The sequence below is a fragment of the Falco naumanni genome, chromosome 10, assembly GCF_017639655.2.
Source record: "Falco naumanni isolate bFalNau1 chromosome 10, bFalNau1.pat, whole genome shotgun sequence".
NCBI classification, from domain to species: Eukaryota; Metazoa; Chordata; class Aves; order Falconiformes; family Falconidae; genus Falco; species Falco naumanni.
Window position 1 is genome coordinate 6,242,945 of NC_054063.1, and position 16,635 is coordinate 6,259,579.

The 16,635-nt window shown below is 38.4% G+C and overlaps 1 protein-coding gene across 8 annotated transcripts in view; it reads left to right on the top strand.

Moving 5' to 3' along the window:
• Window positions 1-16,635, top strand: part of SOX6 (SRY-box transcription factor 6) — a 376,098-nt gene that overhangs the window by 281,556 nt on the left and 77,907 nt on the right. For all 8 annotated transcript variants that reach the window (XM_040608288.1, XM_040608282.1, XM_040608285.1 and 5 more), the window contains one exon: window positions 471-550. In XM_040608288.1, the coding sequence (XP_040464222.1) occupies window positions 471-550 (80 nt within the window). The remainder of the gene's footprint in view (window positions 1-470; window positions 551-16,635) is intronic.

The following is a 16,635-nucleotide window of genomic DNA, read 5'->3' on the forward strand; positions in this document are numbered from 1 at the left end:
GCTTTCCCAGGAAAGAGCTACCTGATACTGAAAAGAAATCACCCTGCATTAACCAGGGCTGAAAGTTCTTGGATTATTACGCATTTATCCTGTTTTAAGAAACATGCGGTGACAACAGTTTTTTTCCTCTGGGGTCCACTGGGGTTTCCTGGGGTATCTTGCCTGTGTGTCTATGGCCTTAAGGCCCATTTTGTGCCCAAGCTTACACGCGTGGTTTGAACATTTGCTTTGAAAATGAAAATCACGAGTATCATATTTATGTTTTGCCAGTTTGCCTACCAGCTATCTGCTAACAAAAAAAGTTCCGAGGGAGCATGGCAAGTCCGTGCCCAGCGAAGCCTTTTGTTTTTGCAGATGTTTAGGCTTAGAGGAGTGCTGTGGAGCGCAGGCAATCCTAGGTCCATGTTTGCACTTGTCTGCTGCTATTCTCTGCTCATTGTCTGAACCTGCACGCATTGTTCTCCCGACAGGTGATAACTACCCGGTGCAGTTCATTCCATCAACAATGGCAGCTGCTGCTGCTTCTGGACTCAGCCCTTTACAGCTCCAGGTATGTGCCAGAACAAAAAAATGTGGGATTGAAGCCAACATTTTAAGGGAAAACTGCTAACCAGCTGTATGCTAAATAATACTCTGAATGTTAAATAATTTTTGAGCACAGCCCAGGAGGATTAACACCTTATGTACTTACGGTACTGCAAATATAGCAGCGTGTGGCCAGCCTTGATACTGTGAGTGAAAAACATTGTTCTGTGTGTTTTATATAGGCGGAGTTAATGGTATCTTTTTAATTATATGACCAGTTGATGGGAGATAAGTTCAAAGATCTTTTTGTACTTTATTTTCATTTAGCCTTTCCCCTTTAGCTGCAATGCATTACCTTTAATTGGAGCAGTGAGTGTATCAAAACAAATGTGCGTTATTGGGATTTTTTTTTTTCTTTTTTTTTTCAGACAGTGTGGTGCTGACAGTACAATAAATTGCAAACTCTTTTAGCGTCTGTATTTAGGTAATCTCAGCCTTTCTGTGCATTAAGCTGGTGAGATGCCAAGCACGGTCAGGAGCTTTGGTTTGGTCATTTATTTATTTTTGGCATATATAGAATGAAATGTTGTGAAGGAAAGATTTATGTGCCATATTATTAGCTAGCTTTTTGTGGCAAGAAGTTTTTAATTTCACAAGAAAAGACACAACAATGTCATAAATAATGAAGAAACAGTCAAAAGCTTTCAGAGTTAAAATGTGTGGAAAGGAAGGGACATTGAGCATGAGAGCAGTGGCCATTAAAGATGCATGTAACTATTTGCAAGTAAACCTTTGAAACCCCTGTTTGAGTTAGGTTAGAGTTGGGTTCAGATGCGAAGTAGGAATAGGTTGTGCCTAGAGTAGCAAAGTACTGCCACATTAATATCCAAATATCTGCTTTGCTTACACTTCTGCACTTATATCGTTTTCCAGGGGGACCAAAGCAAATTAAAAATCCTTTTGTCTTTACCCAATGCTGATATTCTTCTTGCCGAGTGAACTTAGGATAATTGAGAATGGGACCAGAACTCACTGTTCACTGATGGTCCAGAACTGGTGAAAAAGACCCCTTGAGCTTATCTCTGACTAACCTGCAATCAAAACGTGAAAAGAGAACACCCTGGCACCGCAGGGAAAGTTCTCCAAAAAATACTTTTGGCTCATGATAATACTATGTTAGGACTGTACTTTGGACAGGCTTCAAGCTGAAGGCAAGTTTTTCAAAAGGAAAATAGCAGGTATCCTTTGAATACTTATTAGAACAAAAATCTCATTAGCTTTAGTGGAGAAAATATTTCAGAGATCACCTTTGTGAATAGAGAGACTATTTTTGCTGCATTTGAAACACAATACAACAAATAGTGAGCCTACACAAGATTGTAAGGCAGAAAAGGATAAAAACTGTTCAACTGCAAAAGAAACAGAATCTAAACCACAGGCATTCACAATTCTATTCTTTTACAAGTTCCATTTGTAGCTTGACCTGCAGATCTATTTGCACATCAGCCTTGATCAGAATCTACAGCAATAGTGCAATTTCATTAATTTGCAGAAATTATAGACTGAGCTGTTAAACATGACAAGCACAATCAGAGAGAAAACAACCAGCAAAGAAAGTGGTGCTAATAAATTCAGAAACATTTGAGTGCTTGAGGGGCCTGAATTTTCCTTCAGATATATTTGTTGTAAAAAAGGGGGTTTGTTCATTCCTCCCTTTTCTATTTTATTTGAATTTCACCTTCATGGGATTTCAAAACCTTTAATGTTCCATGGCCATAAGAGCTTAAATAAAGAGTACTTCACCTTCAGTTGATACCTGCTCGTCTGATTGTCAAATTGGCTGAAGTTAATTTTATTTGCCTCTACTGTTAATATTATCTTTGTGTAAATTCCCTAAGCATTCCCTAAATGAACACTTATTTGGGTGTGTTTGTTGGAGGGAATTTGTTGTTATACCTGATGCGTCATGAAGACTGTTAGGGGTGTAGCATTTCAGCTCATTTTTCCATCTTTGCTTCCCTTCCCCCTTCTTTCTCTGTTTTGCTTCCTTTCTTCCATCGACCCCACCCACTTACTTATTTACAGGAATGCTGTGACCATGGTATCTGAGTATTTCCCAAGTGCTTAAAAATACTGATCACAAAACTAATCTCTGTTCCTTTCAGCCAGTAGGAGAAATAGCTAATTCATTTGCAGGTTTGGTTTTGTTTCTACATGTGAGCGTCTGTGTAATATCTGTGTTTGGAAAACTTGGGGAGGGAAAGCTATTTCATGTAAAAAAGCTTTGCGGTAGCTCTAGCATTTCAGCTTTACCAGGACATTATTATTAGCTCCAAAATTATATTCCGTGGTCCATATCCAGCTGCAGTGGAAATTTTGTCAGCTTCAGGCTTATAATCGCTCCTCTGTTTTCACTTAAGTTTCTTAGGGATGATCATGCTTCAGGTAGGAGCAAGCAGCAATTTTGTGTTCTTATCTTTCTGTGTGTTAGGAAAACTTCTGTGGAAGCTCTGAATTGAATAGCACAGAAAAGAGTTTACTTCCAGTTACCTCATGTAACTATAGTAATTATTTTGCAGAGGATGTTTCTCTACTGGGCCATTTGTAATTAATGATTTGCCCATCTTATTCAAGCTGTTTAGCACATTAGCATCCAAATGTATTTTCTATGAACTGTATGTGTGTTCACCAGTGGACTATGTACCTCCATGAGTTAAAAAACTTTGTTGAAAGCATATCTAGGAACTTCTCAAGTAACAAGTTGCACTCTCAAGGGCCTTGCATTAAAAAAGAATAAAAATAATTAAGTTCTTCTTCAGCAACAGACCTATTTGTCCCACCTGCTCTTAAGATTTTGCATTGCATTGATCAACTAGTAGTATAAAATACCACTAATGTTCGGTTGTAGCTTCGAGTAACCTGAAAGAAAGTAGGAATTACTGCACATTTATTTCAGTCCCTGTTCCTGAAGCAGTGGCATGCTCTGCTTTGGGTTGATCTGAGATGGCTTCTTTTTATCTTTATACTGATCTCGTGAGGGTGGCATTGATGATGTTGTTGACAAAAAGACTTGAAGCTCCGAGTTCCACACTTCCCATTGACAGCTCAGCCCCATCCCACCAGTTTCCTTGAAGTTAGCCAAAGGTTTACATAATGACCAAGGTGATAGGACCAAGCCTTGTTAGGACTCTTGGCATGAGGGAGGGTCTTGCTGATGAGGGAACAGTTTACTAGGTATAGTCTAAGAAGAAGGACCAAGCTATTTCTGTTCACCCCTCCAGCTTCAAACAACTGTGAGTGAATCCCGTCAAATCAACCTTCTGCTAAATAGTTTACAGGTATATTACCAAATACACCTGTAGCAGGTATGCATAGTGGTGTGTGAACCAGTTCTGATGCATGTGTGTAACAAAAGCGTGTTGCTTTAATTAATCAGTGTGAGCCGTAAAACCTGTCAATAATTTTCCCTTTGCTCCTCTTCTTTTATAACCAACTTCTCTGGAGTTTCTCCCCTTTCCCGTTTCCCTGAATTTTCCCCCTAGTTTTCAAATGATTGCACTGATATTAACTGTTTCTAGATATGTGTGCCCAGTAATCTTGCTAAATGAGTGGACTTGATCATGAAATGGGGTTCCCCGGCTCTCACGGTGCTGGTAGCAGTAACCTAGTTGCTGGGAAGTCTCAGTAGTGGCAGAGGTGACACCCATATGTCCTTACTTTCAAACAAGGAATGATACTATATGGTCTTTATTGTTTAAAAAAATCTGCCTTCATTCTTAGATATTTCTACAAAGCAGTCTATGCAGTAAATAAGGAAATGTCGCAACTCTCTCAACCACGACCGATAAACTGTTGATAGAAATGGAAGCACTACAATGATGCTAGCTGGAGTTATGACTAAACAAAGTGAGCTCTAGGAAGAAAAGCAAAACAAAAAAGCTTTCGTTCATAACTCTTCCCCCAAACTATTTGGGTAATTTGTCCTCCAAAATTTATCGCTCATAACACTTATGAACCTTGGCAAGTCTTAACTATAGTTGCAGCTGTGTTCTTGAAGCCTGCAGTTTTTATACTCCACTTAAAAAAAACCTTAAATTTTAACTAAACACACATTTGTCTATTTCTTTTCTCCCCTCCCACCCCATCCTACTCTTCTATACTCTCTTCTAATTGCAGACAAAGTAAATGACCTTTTTTTATACTGCTGGGTGCAGATCCAGTGTGCTGCTGAAGCATTGCATAGCTTGCCTCAGGGGCACAATATTAGTAGAGGGAAGGCCAAAGAATGCTATTTTTAGTTGAACAGTTCAGCAGATGGAGGCATGAATACTCATATATCTGAAGGTTGAGGGGTTTGAACCATTAATTTTGATAATGTATTTAACCCTGGGAACAATCAGAAACTGTAACTCTAAGGTTACAATGCTTTTGACCTTTAGAGAACAGAGGGCACTCGGTACAGTAAACAATATATTACATTTCTACTTATTCCAATTCTCTCACAGATATAAATTTCAGGACATAGTTGACATTTGCTTTCCTCAGCTATTTTGGTGCTGGTCCTTAAAGTAAGTCAAGAAGAATGTGCAGGAAAGAGGCCAATGTAATGCGACAGTCATGTAAATATGGCCTTTAAATAGCTAAGATGTTAAATGTGGCCTTTTATGAAGAAATATTATTCTCGGGAACTAGAATCTTGGTGACTTATTATTTCAATGAAAAAGTTGTTTTAGTGGACTGCTGCTCTTATGGAGTTTCCTTTATATGTTGTAACCTCAAAGCAATTTTTCAGTGGGGCTAATATGATCTGATAGTGATAGCTCACACTGGAGGTGATTTCGTCCCACTCTGGTACCACATCATGCAAAGTGATGTACCTGCCTTATGTCTTATTAAATGATGCATGCTCCTCTTCAACAAATACAGCAGTTAAATATCACACAGCTTAAGTATTTCTAATTAAAATATCTCCATGTGTCAGCATATTGGTAATGTATTATTTTAATCCATTTATTTTGTTTATGAAACAGTGACATATGTTTAGATTGTGAAATATATGAGCCTTAAAAATCACTTTATTGAAGAAAATTAATTTCTACAATGCTGTCTCAGTAATGTGTTCACTCACCCAGTCAGTCACTGGCAGGGCTGCCAGTCTTAATGTTGGTTAGACACAGTTTAACAGTTTTATCTGACATAACACTCTCGGATGTAGGCAATAATAATTTTTTCAAATGCAAAACCCACAGGGTTTTCCTTTTTTTTTTCTTTTTCTTTTTTTTTTTTTAAAGCACAATGAAGAATGTGGATGGGTAAATGTGAAAGAGATTTGGTGAGACCAATCAAAATTAAAACCAGCTAGTTACCTTTTCAAAGTTAGACACTGTAATTTGTTTGTCAGCGGGTAGATGTTTGGGTCAGCACTGTGAGTGAGTGACTGTCAGCGGGAATTCCTACAAGACAAGTAATTTCCCTCAATGTATTACTGACAGATTGCTCACTTCTTCGAATCACTAGAGAAAACAAACTTAATATTGTTACAGGCAGAGTTTCTGTCTTCATTAGCCTTATAGAATGATTTTATCTAGCATTCAAAGACTACTGAGCTCTAGGTGGGCATATTTTAACAGAATGTTCCTTATTATGATACAGTGAATAGTGGCCTAAATTAAGGGAATGGTGTGTGCAAATTTCAGTATATGGAAGTAGTAAATTAAATATTTTGGTCCTTTTCTTATGTAGAAATTTAGGTTGTAGCAGAGGAAGGAAAGGGGTTGAAAGAAGATTTTATTAGGTCTCTGAGAGACCAAGCAAGCCCTTTAATGAAAATAAAATTAAAAATGTGCCAACCTTGCAATACTTAGGAAAATTTAATTAAAATCAATGAAATAGTTACACTTGTGCCTTTCCCTACTTGAATGTTTATGTCTCTGTATATAATATCTGTGTTATCAAGTTGAATTATATCAGTGGCAGTATCAATGAAAATGATGTCATTGAGTCAATATTTTACCAGATGACCTCCTTTCTTTGCAGAATTTCTTAATACTCTATCTTCTCCTACTCCTCATCTTCAGCCCTGAACTATCTGGCAAAGAGATTTTCACCAGGAAAAGACAGCCTAACAAAGTTGAGGCTTTTTGCAGTAAAATAGCAGTTCTGGGGAAATTTTGGCCAGGAGGATTTTCCTAGCTCTCCCACCAATGGCAACCCTGATCAAAATGAGAGGGAGCCCCTCAATTCTTTTCAAGTTGGTAAAAATGGATAGAGAAAAAAACCCAAACCCATTAGCTAGAGTAATCAGCCTGGTACAGCAGCATTGCAGCTGCAAGACCCTTTTCTCACCCATTTAATGCCCTGCATCTCCAATGACTCCTTTAAACAGCATGTCTTTGTTACTCTCATTCTTGCTTAATGGAACGATGGCACGTTATTTGATAAAAAATTTATAGGAATGTTTAAGAAAGAGACTGTTTCTATGGTCTGTAGCGATTCTAGTGCTTGTCTTGCATGTGGCAAGGCTAAGTCCAGTCCTGGGCTTGTTTCCCCCCATTGCACAAAGGGCGCTAGCCACCGGACTATCACCCAGTCTGGCCCAGTCTCTGCTTCTATTCCCTTCAGATGATCAGCTCCTCCTCCGCCTTGGGGAGTGCTCCCACCCTGCGCCCGCTCTCCTCTCCCAAGAGGGAAGGCTTTTCAGTTAGGCAGCTAGGGATCGGGCTGCTGGTGTGATTCCCATCTTCTGCACCTATGGATCTCACCAAGCAGGACAGCTGTCTTCCAGGCCCATATGCTCTGTTCCAGGGAGAATTTACCATTAAGATCATAAATGGCACAGACATAAATTCACTTATCAGGAAACTCGTATGTTTAAAAGGATGTCATCCTTACAGCCTGGATTGCAGGTTTCCTGGGTCTCCTCAGTTTGTATCAAGGCAGAAGCTTGAGCCCAAGTGACTGGAGGAGGCTGAGCCGCCAGCATCAACAAGATGCCTTAACCACTGGCTGCCCCTCACTGAAAGCCCAGGCTCTATTTTAAAAGAATTGTGCTTTCCAAAGCTCCTTCCCTGGGGTATGTATTCACTCAGAAGCCAGTAAGAAGCAAATAAGTTACTGCTGCATTTACTGACAGAGCACCAGAGGCACCAGTACTACAGAGTGCCATCAGGGGCTGAGCATGTTTTTTAAAGCTCTTTTAAAACTGTGGCATCCCCTTGGGGAATAGGCTGACTGTGAGGCATACTCTGAGCTGGCAGTTGGTCTCCTTCAAGCTTTCTAGAAATGTATATGGTATATGCCTTACAGGAATTAGCTGCAAGTGAATATGTTCCTGGAATTTTATTTTACTTCTGATAACTATAGAGTGAGCTGCTTAATTTGGATACAAATTACAAGACATGAAGGATTTTTTTCCTGTGAAGGTGTTAACATATTTGGATGTTTAGGAACATGGCAGTGATCAGGTTAAAGACAAAAAGGCCTTTTAAGTCAGGTATATACACAAAGGAAAATAATACACTTCTATATCATCATTCCTTCCTGATTAATTTCTACAGAAAAAGAAAACTCACCTTTCATCTGAATTAAACGTTGTAAGAATAAGGATGGTTAGATGAGAGTTTCTAGGAATAGACATACACACACATGCGTCCGTGCACATGCTCAAAGGAAGCAGAATTCTTTTAAATATGCATGGACTGGAAGGATATCATCACCTGTCTTATTTTGGAGGGGTTTTGATTATAAGACAGTGTTCCCTCCCACTGACCCAATTCAGAAAGAAAGGGAAATTCATAGGAGATGAGATAGAAGTCATCAAATCAGCGTGCAGATATTGCTATCACTGAGCAGAGTCATTTCAGATGACAAAATTGGAATGGTATTGCCTCCGACACCCTACTTGTCTAAGATGTATTCAGTTGTGAAGTTTTTAGGATCCATATGATTCAGAAACTAGAAAAGTGTCCTAACTCGTAGAAAGTATTGGAATCACGTGCCTATTCTTAAGACCCTGCATGAAGGCTGTATATGTGTGGAGGCACAACAGAAGGCTTGCATATCTGTCCTGAAAAAAAGGGACTGGAGGGATGAGCATCTTAAGGAATAAAGGAAGGAAAACACAGCATGCTTACATGTCAGTATTGACGGATTATTCAAGACTTCAAGGAATCATTCACAAAATTGAGTGAAGTCAACACAATACAGCACATATTTTGGTGTTGTGCATGAATTGCAGCAAATAGCTAAGCATGAGAACAAGTGAAGTAGTATTTCAGGTGTAGGAATAGTGAGAGTGTGTTGTCATGTCCACTGGCATTTTTGCAAGCAAAGTGAGAAACAAAAGAGGTGAAGCCTTTTCAAAGATGTTCCATCATTTGTCCTGCACGCTAGCAACAGAACAAATCACCAGATTTAAGTAGTCTATAGCTTTGTTAAATAACACATCTGTGAACTCTCCACAGTAATTCATCCAGTACAGGCCATCTCTTCTGCTGCAGTCTTCAACACCATGGGGAGGGCTAAGATCAGGCCTCATAACTATTTAATCTGGTCCCAGCACTGTTGCTGAAATACCATCACACCTATTACATTCAGGAAGCATGGCAATCTTATGCCAAATTCACATTTACTTGTGTAAAATACACCAGTATACACTGAATTTGTAATAGTATGTTCCCAGTTACCTGGTTTTGAGGTGCAAATGTGAAATTTTTTTTAGATGTAATTTTTATAAGCCCATTTGAATATGTTTTGCATAATTTTGTGTGCACTTCCTTTAAGGAAATTAATTTTCCTTGAAGGTGCAGGAAAGTTCTAAATATATAGTAAAAGATCAGTGTGAGAGATCCGCTAAGCAGCCTGTAAAGCACAATTATTTCTAGTGCTTTAAAATACCCTAAACTGGGCTTGTTTTCTGCTTCACAAAGAAAACATTTCACTGTTTTCTGCATTTAAATATACATTTTAAATATGTTGACTTATCAGGTAACGCAGCAGGCTGAACAGGGACAAACCATTTTTAATGGTATGTTAATTGAATGGGATGCTAGAGATGCACCTGAGTGACTTTTTTCCCAGATGTGCCCCAGCTGACTGATAAAGCTTCTCCTGATCAGTAGAGCCAGTATATATTTATTATATCCCTGTCTTTTGTCCATTTTCGCTAGTGAAAATAATAGGATGGCTGTGAGCTACCACATGAACTGTCTGTGTCTCTTAGAAATGTAGGAAAACATTACAGCTTCAAACCCCAAGCAGCACTTTCAAAAATTCAGCTCTTAAAGGTAGAGCTGCCTTGGCATCTTCTCACAAGGTGGGGATTCAGGTGTGGGAGCTGTCACAGGTAGTTTACATGGGACTTGTCCTTTTTCCTGACTTGCACCCATTTATTATTTGGATGGTGTCCTGTGATTCTGTCATGGGAGCCTGTAGAAATTTACTTGTAATGTTTTTGCCTCTCAGTATGGTTAGCAGTGTAGGTGAGCATTCGGTGTTCTTGTTCTGTACCTGTACAGTTCCACACAGGGAAATACTGCAGTTGTTATATTTGACAGTTTCTCCATCTGGGTGATCAGATAGTGAATGAACCCACCAACTCATGCCAGTTCATAAGAAATATTTCTAGAGAAGATTTACTGCCACTTCTTTTTCCCTTGTCCTGATTTCTTTTTCACTTATGCCTCTTTTTTTCCTGTCTGCCGCCAGGTTGACAAACCTAGAAGGTCTACACGAGAACAGCAATTGCACAACCACCTTCTGTCCTGAATCGATTTCATCCCCTGTAGAATTAGAATAATTATGTTTTTAAACCCCTTCAACTAAGATTGTCTACATTACTAGCAATCGTACCAGTGACGTGGACATGCGCTTACTAGGAAACTCATTCATCAACTCATTTCACACAGCTCAACAAGCAGTTACTCATAATTGCTTGTAATCCTGCTGACATGAGCCTGAATGAAACTCCTGACTTCTCTCACAAAGCCCATCTATGTGTGAACATTTTTTGAAATAAATATCTGAAATTCTGAAATACAAAATTTGATAAGCTTTGATAGCTATCATCCGTTCAGCAAACTTACTGTAATTAATTGCTTTTCAATCATATAGTTTTATTTCCCTTACCACAGGGGTTCACTTTAAGCAGCTCCTTCTTTTTACAGTAGCTTTAGTCCAGAACACATTTCTACACATAAAGTGTGTGAAACTGAATTCATGAGTTAACTGCTTTTCATATAGACCTCTCAAGTTTGTTGTTAAAGATACTTTATATTAGCAGTAAGGAGTAAAAACCCGATTTTTAGAAGAGCTTCTAAAAGAGTATCAGAAAACATTTTAAATTCTTTCTATGAATAATTTAATTTACAGTGTCACCAGATAAGGTAATATTATGATAGCGTAAAGTGAACGAAAAAACTGCACTCTGATGCAACCATCAGCTTATGTTTTCATATTTTCCTGATAGACCTGATTATATTTTTATTTTAAATAAGTGCTCCTTCTTTGCTTTTCTTAGACACAGGAGAAGGAGTTTAAAGTACTAAAGCCTTTTGTTTGCAGCTATCTTTGGAGCCATGCTTCCTGGTCCTTGCTTTCCTAGGTGAGCTTGTTACTCTGTTAACTTGGTGCTATCCACAATTTTGATGAGGTAGAATTTATAACAATGCCAACAGCAATTTCTAATAGAAGTGAACATAGCATAAAGATTTTTTTTCAACATTTCCTATCTTTTGTCGAATAACATTATCTACTCAAAATTACTTTTTCAAGCAAATGCAGTTGTCCTTTGCTGTGAGTGGCTTTCTACCGAAGGTATTTAGGCTTAAATGAACTTATATATTATTTATCTGTTTACTTCTGTATCAAATACATAATAGTTTTAAGTAGAGTGTGTCACAGTTATTTTGTGAAATCATAAAAGCAGTTAAAGATTTTTTGCCAATTTTCAGGCTGTGTAGTACAACATATAATCTGGGAGAATTACAAAGATAAATCTGTTGTGTTCTTCCCTGTGCATGGCAAATAACAGGAGAATTGTGATTGAGAAATAGCATATCAGTAATCTGACAACATTAAATGAAGGAATGCAAAACTTTGTGCTTAAGAGAAAGATTTTATTGATGTTTCTGTTATCCTCCTGCAAAGGAAATGGCTGTAGACATTTGATGACGTTTTTACATATTGTTGCATTCTGGTTTTTCTTGATATTTACAATATTTTATTAAAATAGGAGGATTTATTAATGCTTACATTTTACCTTTAATAGGAGTAGTTTATGACTGTATTCAGATATACCTGGTTCAGACGCTGTAGTACTGCAGCACCAGCATGTTCATTTCACAAGCAGCACAAAGAAGGTGGTGGTTGGTTCAGGTTCATAGACGGTGTGTTTCAGTGGAAGGTCTGAGGGGTGCTTCCAAGTTTCTGGGTACAGGTGCTCACCCCATGCGGAGGCAGGACACAGTATATAGTCCCTCCTGCCTTCCACGCTCCTGTTTCCTGGCATGCAGAGGCAAGCCATGTCCCCAGGCTGGCCAGAGAAAAAAGTGAGCCATGAGGCTGCACTGTGAGAGTGCTCCTGCTCTGCAGGTGCAGAGGAAGACTCCTGGTTAAATACCTCTCATTAGGTCCTCTTCTTGAGCAAAAAATACAGCAAAAAAATGATGCACTCTCAGTTTGAGCTTTGATCTTGCTGTCATAAACAGCTCAAAGAATTTGCATGGTAGCATGCAACTATTCCATTATTGTTGCTAGCAAAAATACAAGAGAATAGATACATGAAGTGAAAGAGATGAGAACAGTTAGCATTCCTTTATTCTTTGTCAGAACTTAATCTGGATTAACTAAAATGCTTGCTGGTTTTGTCATGCCTCAAGATAAACTGTCGCTATTTACATATTCCTATCTTTTAGATAAAAGGTGCTTATTGTTTTAGAACTCTGGAGTCACTATCTATAGGAAATTATAAATATGTAATAGATGACTAAGTTCACCTCATTTTGAAGTGCTTTGTGTAAAAAGCAGTTGTTACAACAGTAACTAGGGATTTGTGTTTCATACTTCTGTGCTTTTTCTTCTTTTGTCCTTTTCTTGCACCATAAAGGATTAAGCCAGAGTAAAATTAGTGAGGTGAGGAGCTAAGGTGTTGTGACCTTTTCCTCCATTAGAAGAGAAAACGCTAAGTATATATTGTGTAGGAAGGTGGGGGGGGGTTAATTATCACATTGTCCTTCCTGCTGTTTGTCTAGACTTTTAGTCTGGAGAGCACCATTTGAGACAGCAAATGATCAAGCTCCAGTTTTGGGGTTCCAAGCATTTAATGTTAATTTTTGTGTCTGCAGAGAGTTTTTTAGTGATAAGTATGAGGAGCTATGCAACTGCAGTATTTCACTCCCACCCTCATTCAATTCCCTACTTTGTGTGGCAGTCTCAGTGTATTCAGCAGGTTGTACGCCAGCAGATGAAACAGATGTTTAGGCCATACTGGAATGGAGCGGCATGCTGCATCAGGACCTGGATATTCCTCTTGACATCTGGATGCTGCTGGGCTGGGAAGCCTGCCTTAGGCCAGGAGGCTGCAGGAGCCTTGTGGCAGTAAACATAGGGTCCTTGCTGCTCTTTAAGTGATTAGTGCACTGAAGCAGCAATAATGCTGAATTATCGCTTGGTTGCGTTCTTCTAAGGAATCTTGGGACAAAGGGATAGTCAAGGAGGAGTATTTACAGTAAAGTCATGTTCAGAAAGACAAGACTAATTACCATGTATTAAAAAGCTTTCTTTCAACTAATTTAATAGTAAAATTTTTATGAATACTTTAGGAAACTTTTTACAAAGGAGGAAACAAATAGATTACAGAAAAACCTCCTTTTCTTATTTAAAATCATTAAGATGAAAAAAAGACAATTTCAGCTACTTTCCAATTTCATGGTCTGGTCAAATTGTATGGAAAAGACAACAAAATGTGACTGAAGACATGAAATTGAAGGTATACTAATGTTCATGCCTACTAGAGACAAAAATATGAACTTCTAATAGCTGCAGGGAAGAATATTAGGTATGGAAGCTGTCTGACTTATGCATTGATTCTTTATAGTTTCACTTTATCAAGTTGGAAATTGTGCTGTATGTGCTGCTACGGCCTAAATTGTCTGCGGCAGCACTTTCCTTTATGATGTGTGTTATTTAAGCACAATAGACATGGCATATTGCATGGAAATAGGTGTTTAATATTTTGTGAGTACTAGCTGTGGCACAAAATAGCATTTAGCATGGATTCTGCCCCCCTGCCCCTTAAAATTTTCATTATGAAGACCAATGTGTTTAAATGAGGGCCCTCCCAAACAGATTACAGCTTTGGAGAGCATGAGCTAATATTTTGAAGAAGACCAGTTTGTTGCTCTCATTTAACCTCCAGTATTCTAAAGGGGTTATATTTAATTAACACTGGCTAAAGGGCTGACCTGAGAGGCAACCAAAAGTGATTGAACGGCATTTTCAGATCCAGGCTGTAATCTGTTGGGAGAGGAATAATAATAATAAAAAAAAAAATTAGAAAGCACCATTTACTGGAATTCTTTCTAACTAAGCTGTATTTCAATGGGCCATTTAATGCTCAGATGGACAAAGGTATTACTTCAGTCATTGAATTGTATCAAACTCTTTCTCAGAGGCCCAGTTTAAAAACTCTACAGGAAAAGTGGCTTAGCATTATATTCTCAGCAGACCAACACTCAGTCTGTTTGGAAAGGGGAAAAAAAAAAAAAAAAGAAAAAAAGAGTGAAATGAGGTGAGACACAACCACCAAGTCAGTGAGGATTTGTGCTTCTCCCTGCAGTCAGTGGCTTCACAAGGGAATTGCGCTTCAGAAAGCAAGAGCTCCATATACACTGCAGAAGGCTTGCAATTTTTAAATTTATTTATATATATATTTTCTTTTTTTTTTTAGTGGCTGTTACTCTGTCCTCCCTGGTCAGCCTTTCAGCCTCCCTTTTATTCTTTTCTGACATGGTAGAAATATAGTTTTGTCTCTGAGGGGCTTAGGACTAGTACTTGCACTTCACGGGGTTAGATTTTTGACTCGGTCACATCGGAAGAAATAGGAAGTCTCATTTAAATATCAGAGACTCTGACACTTGTGAGCTGAGTAGTTATTTTATTTCAATAGAGCCAGCGTTACATGTATTTTATGATGATATAAGATACCCAATGTACTGTCTGAACTTAATTTTATAAAATAAAATTTCAGGATACATTTTTTAATGCGTATTTTTTTTTGCAGAGAGTAAACTTCTCTGTCACAATTTTGATGCCATCTCATTAAAAATTCCCAGCAGCCTCATAGGGTGATAGGGTGACATTTTATCTTTGAAACTTGTCAAGGTGCTGTAAAACTAATAAACCAATGGCTTTACTTCCTAAGGGGAAACAAATACAATATTACAATAACTGCCAGGTGCCAAATTAGATACATTGTCTTAGCTACTTGAAGTGATTGATAAATTTATTTGAGATCTAAGCATTCTTTCTTGGCTTTGCCCACAGCTTTACAGTAAGCAGGGTGTGAACAGGCAGTTGCTGAGAGATTGTATTTAATTGTCATAAATCAATGAAATCAAAGCCGTTTGATTTCTAAGGGGCACGATCTCAGGAACAATGTCTAAATGAGGGTTGCTGCATTTAGGCAACAAAGCAGAGCGAGCTTTTTGATGGCCGTTTCTACTTCATTATGTCAAAGCAGGATAAGGTCAAAAGAATGAGAAATACCGTTTGCAAACACAACAGAAATGATCTTAAGAGCACCTTAATGCACATGTGCCTGAAGGCAAGTTAGTTCTTGATTGCACTGGTGCATATATTTTAGCTCTGTAGCATTTCTCCAAATCTACATGACTGTAGCTGAGAGAGACTTTGGGATTTGATGTGCATGCTGTCAGGCCATGATGATAAACAGGTGGAGGATCGGGAACAGAGAGTGAGTAAGTCTCTAAACATGGGTCTTGCTGCAGGTATCTTCTCATTCCACTTTTTTTAGCTTGTTTGTTTTGGGTGGGGTTTTTTTGCCATAACATCAGCATGAGCCTTGGGGCCAGAATGTATTATCTATAATCCCTTTATTTAAGAATAAGCAATGTTAATAACATGTAAAGAAAATTAAGTCAAATGGTAATTCCATCTTCGGTTTACGTTTCCCATTACATTAAAAATTTAAGTAGGTATTTTATAGCTGACAGTACTTATTCAGCCTCTCCCAATACAAGCCTGTACCATGATGAATAAAGCCAAACTGAAAATAATAGTGCAGGAACCATAGCATGCAAGAATAAGTCAAGGACAGAAAGATCCATCATTTCTTCAGAACACATGCCAATGCAATCATTTAGTCCCTTCATATTTTGAGCAGGACCTATTTTATATGTGCTGTGGGACTCTATCAAGTAATGAAAGTTCATTTCTCCAAAAGATGAGGCAAGAAATGAAAATCTATGAAGAACAGATATGGTTTTGCTAATTATTTTCCCCAACAGAAGTCTGGATCTTTGTCACTGAGTTATTTAACAGATCCTCTTAACATCTGTCCAGCAGACTGTGGACTTTATTAGCAGACAAGAGACCCACCAGATTTAGAGCCTGCTGGGTGCGTCTTCATCTTCACAGCTGTGGATTAACTCAGACTTTCCAGAAGAGGACAACCATATGGGATAATTGGTGTCATTGGGTAGCTAAAAAAAAATACGAAGAAACAAATGTCGTCCAAACACAATTCACTGTTTTTACAGCCACAATTACTAGTCTGTTTAAGAAATAAGAAAGGCAGCATTACACTAAAAAAAGAAAACCTATTCATATCTGTGTGGGAACCTAATCAGGCTCTTGTTTCCAATGACGATGGCTCCACAGTCGCACCAGGTCTGCGACAAGAATGCTCCTTTTGTGTGCCGATAATGTGGAAGCGATAAAATTTCCTATAAGAGACATATGTGTTTACATCATGAGATGTGTTATTTGACAAAACGCTTTGTTCTCTGCATATTTTCCACGCAGAGTTTCATGCTGGGTTGTTTTGCTGGAAAGCTTTGATTAGCTAGAATTAGTTGCTGAAGTAAAATAGAC